This window comes from Haliaeetus leucocephalus, unplaced genomic scaffold (genome assembly GCF_000737465.1).
Source record: "Haliaeetus leucocephalus isolate CR32 unplaced genomic scaffold, Haliaeetus_leucocephalus-4.0 Scaffold92, whole genome shotgun sequence".
Lineage (NCBI taxonomy): Eukaryota > Metazoa > Chordata > Aves > Accipitriformes > Accipitridae > Haliaeetus > Haliaeetus leucocephalus.
The window spans coordinates 1,613,894-1,621,974 of NW_010972528.1; the positions used below are offsets into that span (position 1 = coordinate 1,613,894).

General features: G+C 60.0%; 2 protein-coding genes across 3 annotated transcripts in view; both read right to left on the reverse strand.

The window, feature by feature from the left end:
* Positions 1 to 182, reverse strand: part of CNOT1 (CCR4-NOT transcription complex, subunit 1) — a 59,390-nt gene extending 59,208 nt beyond the window's left edge. For both annotated transcript variants that reach the window (XM_010583969.1, XM_010583961.1), the window contains exon 1: positions 26 to 182. The gene's annotated coding sequence lies outside the window, so the exon portion shown is untranslated. The remainder of the gene's footprint in view (positions 1 to 25) is intronic.
* Positions 183 to 1,611: 1,429 nt separating this feature from the next.
* Positions 1,612 to 7,879, reverse strand: SLC38A7 (solute carrier family 38, member 7). Its single transcript, XM_010583984.1, has 10 exons — positions 7,439 to 7,879; positions 7,009 to 7,207; positions 6,776 to 6,920; positions 5,932 to 6,030; positions 5,119 to 5,176; positions 4,638 to 4,752; positions 4,265 to 4,412; positions 3,983 to 4,182; positions 3,663 to 3,717; positions 1,612 to 3,569 (listed from the first exon to the last, which is right to left on the reverse strand). Exons 1-10 carry the CDS (start codon positions 7,733 to 7,735, stop codon positions 3,467 to 3,469), a joined length of 1,419 nt encoding a protein of 472 aa, XP_010582286.1. The 5' UTR covers positions 7,736 to 7,879; the 3' UTR covers positions 1,612 to 3,466.
* Positions 7,880 to 8,081: the final 202 nt, after the last annotated feature.

Sequence of the window (8,081 nt, forward strand, 5' to 3'; positions counted from 1 at the left end):
GGGACGGGACGGGACAGACGCTCACCTCAGGGGGCGTAGCGAGCCGGAGCGAGGCACCGGGCTGGGGCCGCTCGCGCTTTTATCCTCTCGCCTCCGCCGTTTCGCTACAAAATGGCGGACAGGGTCGCGCGCTCACGTCGCGGCCTTTCCCCTCCCCCGTCCCCTCGCGGCACGCCAGCGGGGGGGGGCAGCGGGGGCGCGGGTGGGCGGGGCGCCCGTCGAAGCCTCCCTCCCCCTTGGCCTGGGGCTCTCCCAATCAGGGCGTAGGGCCGCCCGCGACCTGCCCAATCAGCGCGGCGCGACCTCTGGGGCGGACGTTTTGCCGTCCTCCCCCCCCACCCTCGCCCGGCCCTCCGCGCGGAGCCAGCGCCGCGCGTCCATTGGCCGAGAGCAGCCGGAGTCTTTCCTACCGTTCTGGCCAATCAGCGCTGGCAGGCCTCTCTGACTACGCATGCGCATCAGCGGCCAACCCGGGTTGGGAAGGCCGACCAATGAGCGCGGGGCGCTGCGCTGGGGCGGGGCGGGAAGGGGAAGTGGCGGGGAGAGCCAAAGGGCGCGTGGAGTCATGGGGGGGGTGGGGGTGCTCCTACCCGACAGGTGCGCTCCGCCCCGTCCCCCCGCCCCGCCCTCCTCCCCCCGGGCGGTGGTACGGCCCCAGGCACTGCACTCCCCCCCTCCCCCCCGCGCAGCGTCGTGGTAGGGGCCCAGGTACTGGAGCGCCTCCCCCCGCGCTGCCTTGGTACGGCCCGGAGCGCGGCCTGTGGCCCGGCTGCTTCACCCCCCCGCCCTGCAGTGCGGTGGTACGGCCCCAGGCGCTGCATCCCCACAACATGGCGGCGCGGGGCTGGCGCAGTGTTTCCCTGCACTGTAGGGCCGCAGCCTCCCCCCAAGCCGCTGCAGGGACCGTTTTGCCCCGAAATCTCCCCTCCATTTGCACGCTCCGGGCTCGCCGGCCTCGGTCCTGGAGGGGAAGCTCACCGGCCCCCTCAGCCCCCCAGAGCCGGCGTCACCACCCGTGTCCCGAAACCCCAGAACGGCCCCTTCCCACCGGCCTTCCAGCCCTGGGGGACAACACCGGGATGAGGACCCCCAGGATTCCCCCGACAGCTCCCGGCTCCGGGTACGAGGGTACCCACCCCAGGGTGCGAAGGCCTGAGGAAGGCGATGGGGCCTCACCTCTGGCAGGGGACCCGCCGCCATGGGGTTGGCACTGGAAGCCACCCGTGGCCCCGTGCCGTCCACCCCAAAGCTCAGAGAGCTGGGGTGGCGTTTTGGGACAAGGACTTCATCCCCCCCCATCCCACCCAGGAGTATCTCCTTCCCCCCGGCCCCACAGAAAACACCTCATGCCCACCTGCTGCACGCACCACAACGTCACTTTTATTGAGTCGAGGTCCCTCCGCTTTCTGCACGTAGAAAATACATTTAAAAAGGCCGGTGTTTGTAAACAGTCAGGGGAACGGTAAGGCAAACAGAGAAACGGTTGCAGCACCTCCGTACCCCCCTGCCCTCAGCCATGCGGACACCCTGGGGGGCATTGAGGGAGCATAGTGGCTCCTTGGGTGACAACCAAAGACATGGGACACTGTGTCTGCCTCCACTTCAGCCATGGGACCGCCTCATGCCCAGCACACCTTTGGGAAAGCCAAAGCCACAAAACCCACCAGGCACCAAACCCTTCTCCATCTTGATGGGGGATGGCCACTGAAAGGCATCGCGGCATTGGCATCTGCTGAGACTCCAGCATCTCTGCTGGGCTCCATGGGAGGTGGCTCGGTGCTCCCCACATCCAGGAGGAGCAATCTGCAGGGTGGGGTGGCGGTGGGGTGGGCACCCTCTTCTTTATGCCAAGGGTTTCCCCAAGGCCCAGCGCCTGCTCTCAGGCAGGAGCCGGGCAAAGGGCCTTGAGAGGCAGCCAGTGCTGTACAAATGGGGGGTTTGCTGGAGCCAGGTTTTGTCAAAAGTTGAGGGCATGGAGGTTGGAGGTACCTTGGGGGAAGCAGAAGGGACTCATGCCTTCAAAGGTTCCCTCAAACATTCATGCTGTGCTTGGGGCTTTTCTTCCTCCTTCTCCATCTGGGTTCTCCTCATTGCATCCCGAGGAGTGGCAGTGAGGTCCCCATTTACACACCCCAGGCATTGGTAGGGAAACACCAAACGTTTCCACGTGGAGAAGCACCCACATGCTGTCCTCCCACCCACCGCCACTGGTCACAGAGGGAGAGAGCCATGGTGAGAAGTACAGAAGCACACCATGGTTCACCTTCCCACCACAACAGCCTGGGCTTTTTCCAGAAGGTGCAGGAGGGGCAAAGCCCAGTGGTGCACAAAGCTGGGCTGGACCCTCAGCACAGATGCAGCGATAGATACACACAAATTCCTCCCTCCCTCCCCCAGGGTTTTAGAAGCCAAACAAGGAACAAGAGAACTCAAGGACTGAACAAGAGCAGTTTGCTGTTAAGTTTAACACCCTCAACCAAATCTGCAGCTGGGGCAACTGCTCAACTCAGAGAAAGAAAAAATGAAACTATCATCCAGACAGGCAACGGAGGGACTGGCCAGAGCAACACCAGCCACAGAGAGTGTAAACAACCAAGGGTACAATATAAACCAGATTAATACTGACTGCTTCATCCCCAAAGCATCCCTTAAAACCTACACCTGGCCCAATCCCATTCCCTGGACACCTCCTGGAAGAACAGGATTGGAAACTGGCAGAAGAGCTTTGCTCTAGCATAGTGTCTCCAGTAGGTCGATGCAGCCACAGCACCTTCTTTAGTGAGTGAGCAACCCCTGGCAGGGGAAACATTGCCCTGGTCTGTCCCTACCCCGGGCTCCTCCTGACTGATCAGGCTGAAGATGACGGTCCCACTTTGTAACAGAAAGTGCAGCCCAGGCGGAGGGAGATGTAAGAGTAAGGGTAGGAGACCTGTGAGATGGGCCACGGGAAAGCGGAGTTCAAACCGAACCAAATACTAACACAGAAGAGGACTAGGGGGTTGTCACCCTGTCTGATAAACATGATTCCCATTATGCAAGATGCACTGTCTCCCTCCAACGTTGGGAGAAGAAGTTTAAGCTGCGGAAAGGAGCTCCACCAGCACAGGGGTAGACGGATCAGGGCAGTATGCCTTCGCAAACCCCAACTGCAACCCCTTAGTGATGTCTAAGGTAGTGATGTCTACCCTGGCAGGGCAGAAAGGGCTTGACCTGGACTACAGGTCCCCTTGCAGTGATGCTCTGGCTTCACCAGGGAGTCAGGGCTGAGAGGAGAAGCCTGACTGCCTGGTGCATTAAGACAACGAGATACAAACCACCACAGGGCTCTTTCAGCCAAGCCCCAGATTACAACGCTCCTTTTGGATCTTCCCAACACGTCAACGTGTTTTCTCCCCACTTCCCTTTGGTCCTAGAGGAAAACTGCATCCCCTCAGCAGCAGCAGTGCAGTCCAGCCTGGAGGAGGAGTCAGGCTGTGAGATCCACGAAGATGGCGTTGGCAGTGGTCTGTCCAAAGATGAAGGCTCCGAGGGTGACCATGAACACCCCATAGCTGACCTGGGCCCACCAGCTGCAGATGCAGGAGGACAGGGCACATTTAGAGGGGACCTTCACCCCAATATCCACAGGGGAAGCAGGGAGAGAGGAAGCATGTTTCAGTTACCTGATTGCCCTGGTTTCCTGGATCTCAGAGAGCTTGGCTTGAATCAAGCAGAGCCCTGAAAGGCAGGGGAGGCAAATTAGACCCAGATGAGGACTGTCGCCCGGGGACTGAGCAGACACCCCACAAGCCAGGGAACTGCATTCCCCGTTACAGAGCATGGAGTCCAGTCAAAACAGTTGGGCTGCTGACCGACCTCACACTACATTTTCGTCCTTCTCTAAAGACCTCCCGGTTCCTGCGTCTCCATCCTGCTCCCTCCCTCTTCAAGACACAAGGCCAAGAGACCTCCGCTGGCCCCTAAGCATCCCAGGATGCCCTACCTGGGAAGACGAAGATGAAGCAAGCGGCCAAGCCCCCAATGACAGAGATGACTTTGCCAATGTCGGGGATGAAGAGAGCCAGGAGGAGGGTCAGGAGGAACCAGCTGATAGTCTGAAGCAGGCGCCTCCTCCGCTCCCGAACCACGTCCTCCTCCACCGTCACCCCAGTGTAGCGGAGCCAGAGACCCTCCAAGACAGCCCTGCGTGCACAGACGCAGGGCAGAGGGATTTCCCCACACTGCCCCTCCTGCCCATACCAGCCCACCTTCTCCCAATGCTCACCGGCCGCAGAAGTGCAGGATAGGGTAGGATGTCAGCACGCAGAGGATGATGAAGGCCCGGGCAAGGGCAACGGGGATGTCATTGGAGGGGTAGGAGAGCAAGACGTCCTGCTCCACACCAGCCCCAAAAGTCAGGAAGCCGCAGACGCCTGCCGGGAAGGGAGCAGTCAGTGGGGGATGGGGACAAGCCTCCTGCACTTGTGTTTGAGGGACCAGACTTGGATGGATATGGCACCGGGCACATCATAGGGGGCTTAAATGGACTCCCCTCTCCTTCTGCTCTGTTCCTCTGCTGACCAGAGGGTCCCTGCCCTCCAGAAGCTCACCGCCCCTCTGAGGACCATGCCACACTCACACGGCCTCCCCTTGCTCACCAGTGCCCGTGTAGACGAAGAGAGCGATCACCATGGCCGCTGTCACCACTGCTCCCCAGGTCTTCACCTCTGGCTGCTTCATGCTGTTAAAGACGGGCACGCTGCTCACGTGGCACTGCCAGGGACACGGAGAGAGAGCGGGGACATGCGATGAGCTGAGCTGGAGTCACGGGGAGCCAAGCCGGATCCCACTCGTGAAATCCCCGGGTTTGTTGTGATATCATGATCCCCCCAGGTTTGTTGCTGGAGAAGAAAACCCAGAGGACAGGCTGCCCTGGACTTCTCAGCTGGGGTAAAACTGATCCATCTCTATCCAGGGGTGGCGAGATATTAAACTGGCTTCAGCCCCCTTGCAAAGCCGTGTGGTGAGCACATGGGAAGGGTTTTGGCTGATCGTCCAGGGGAGTATTCCTGGACCACGCCGGTCCCCCACCCAGGTGGCTGCAGGGTGGGAAGGGGAGCGCCAGGCTCGTGGCCTTACCTGGAACCCAAAGCAGATGGTGGGCATGGCATTGAAGACGGCTGTCCAGGTGGAGGGGCTGGTGGGAGAGAAATACCCACTGGTCAGTCCAGTGCGCCCTGTGCCCCCCACCCAGCACCCTGGGGGAGGATGAGCTGGGGGTGCTCAGGATGGGCTCACTCCTCTGCTGTTACCGCGTCCTCCCACCCAGGACAATGCCTTCACACAGAGCGAGGTTTTCCTGGGACATGGCACTCCCTGATGACCACGGCCTTTCACTGAGACAGAACCAGCCAAAGTCGAAGACTTACAGAAATAAAAACATCAGTAAAAAATAAGAATCTACTTGGGCAGTGCCAAAAACTGGTCTAAACTTTGCTCTGCCCTAAAATTCCCACTGCCTATGCTGGGTTCATAAATGTCCCCAAACCATGAGGGAGGGGACAAGCCACAGGGGCTGTGCTGGCCAAGAAAATAACCAAAATCATCCTAAAATAGACACAGCCCTGGTTGCTGGGTGAGCACAAGCACTGCATGGGGAGTTCTGGGCCTGGCAGTATCAGAGCTAAAAGTCAGTCGGCCCTCCTCAAAACCTGTGATGGAGCCGTGGGGACCTCCAAGAGTCTTTTTCCTCTCCTTCACCACCTGCTTCTCTGAAACATGCAGAGATGCAGCCACTTGGGAGCTTCTGGCAGCAACATGCAGCATCCCCAGACCCAGGGATGGGACTCGGGAAGGATTTGTCCCCAGCCTTTGCAGCCCTGGCTCCTGCACCCCTGCCTGGCTCTGCAGTGCTGTGATGGCCACTGTCAGCATCATGTCTATTGTACTCACCTGGTGGGGATCTCCACAGGCACCAGCTCCTTGTCAGGCCAGATGTACTTGATGATAATGACTGCCGTGACGTACCAGGTGCCAATCACGCTTAGGGAGCTGCAAGAGGGGACAGGAGACCATCAGCATGCTGCCTGCCTGCTCTGTGGAAGGTCTCCTGCCAGGCTCATCAGACCCATCTTCCTCCCTGCACAGCCCAGGCCAGCCCACTCCTCCCCACCAGGACCACCCCTGCTCTCCCTTCCCACGGGAATAGGCCAGGCACTGTCACCCACTGTCCCCAGAGCAGATGCCAACGCAATCCTGCTGTGCTTGGGGGCCGTCCTGTGCTGTTGTGAGTGGCAGACCTGCCAGCAAGGGGATGGACTGGGTTTTGGGCAGGAGAAAGAGGCAAGTGTTAAAGAAGTAACACTCTTCGGTAGCCCTGGTCCAGCTCCAGCAGCTAGGTTACACCAAGATGCTTGGTGGAACAGGGCTGGCCTGCACACCACCTGGCCCAGGGACCCTTACTGGCTCTCCTTGCTGCTGGATGGCCAACCGAAAGACAGGGAACAATGCAGTTGAAAGCAGCTCTCCCCACTTCCTCCAGCAAGCAGAAGGGAGGGACACAAGCCCTGGAGTAGGACACTATGGCTGCGTGGTGCTCAGCAGCTCCTCTGCTTCCCAGATGGGGAAACCAAGGCACAGGAAGGTGGAAGAGGAGATATCCAACGCCTCAGGGGCGAGCGGGCAGATACGGCACTAGAACCATGGCATTTCCACTCCCCGTCCCCTGTGACTGTGCTTAGGTGTGTGCTGGCTGGCCCACCCCAGCTCCCAGCCCTGGAGGGCTCTCCTCACCCACCTGGCATATTTTTGGAAGCCGATCTCTTTGGGGATGGAGAGGGGCAGGATGAGAAGGAAGGCAGTGATGCTGATGGTGAACTTGCGGTCCATGTACCAGCGGCTGCTCCCAGCTTCCTCAGGCTCCGTCACCAGAGCAGCAATGACTGTGGGGACAACCAGGGCGGTCAGGTTGTCCCTTTCCAGCTGAAGGGACAGCAGCTGGTTATATTTTCCCCCATGGGACACACTTACTCTTGTCCTCCTGGTCTCCGATGATGATGAGGAAAGCAATGCAGGTGCCAAAGGTGTAGACAGCGATGGCCACCTCGCACAGCACGCCAGGCACCTTCCCGCAGACTGCCCACACAACCTCCTGATAGGTCCGCTCATTGCTGGCCTGTGAGCAGTACGCCAGGATGACCAAGCCTCCGATGATGAAGATCAACATGCACTGGGGTGGGGAAGAGACAGGGAGGAGACACTAAGGCAACAGCATGACGAGGTCCACAAAGCCACCCCGGGCAGCCACCCCAAACACACTGAGCATCTCTGGTGCACCTCACCCAACAGGGCTTCTTCCCAGGAGCCAGGTCCTACCTGAGCCCCTTCTGGGGCTCCACATGTCCCCCCTACGCCTCCTCCCAGGGTGGGAGAGGGGACTGTCCCTTCCCCACCCTCTCACCATCTGCAGTGCGATGCCCGCGGCCACGCCGCCAGCCATGCTGAAAGCGGCGGGGAAGTTGAGCAGCCCAGCCCCAAGGGCAGCGTTGACCACAATGAAGACGGCTCCCAAAGCTGACGTGGCCCCCAGACCATTTCCTTGACTCTCTCCGCTCTTCGGCACCGTCTCCACGCTGGGGCTCTGCAGGAGCCTGGCTCGTTCCCCAGCATCGGCGCTCCACTCCCAATCCTTGTAGTCACTGTTGATGCTCCCGGTGCCCTGAGCCATTGTCCCTCCTAGGGTGGCACACGCCACCATCCACGTCCCACTAGCGCTCCTGGACTGGGCTCAGCCGGCCACCTTGAGGAGGGTCCTCTGCCAGTGCTTGCTCCATCAGGCAGGGAGGGCAGCGAACAGGCAGGCTGGGACTGCAGCAGCACGGGGGTCAGGCACTTCACTGCTCCTACAAGGAGATGAAGAAGGGACATGGTAAGTGTTAATTAAGGTACATTAACAAGGGACAGCCTAGGCATCAGACAGGGGCACAGCGGAAATGAGGTCCCTGGGTCTCAGCTTGGGGGTCACAGCACGCAGGCATCCTCACACCAGCAGAGATATGGCAGGAGAACTCACCTCTCATCCCCCAAATCCAGGGTGAGGACAC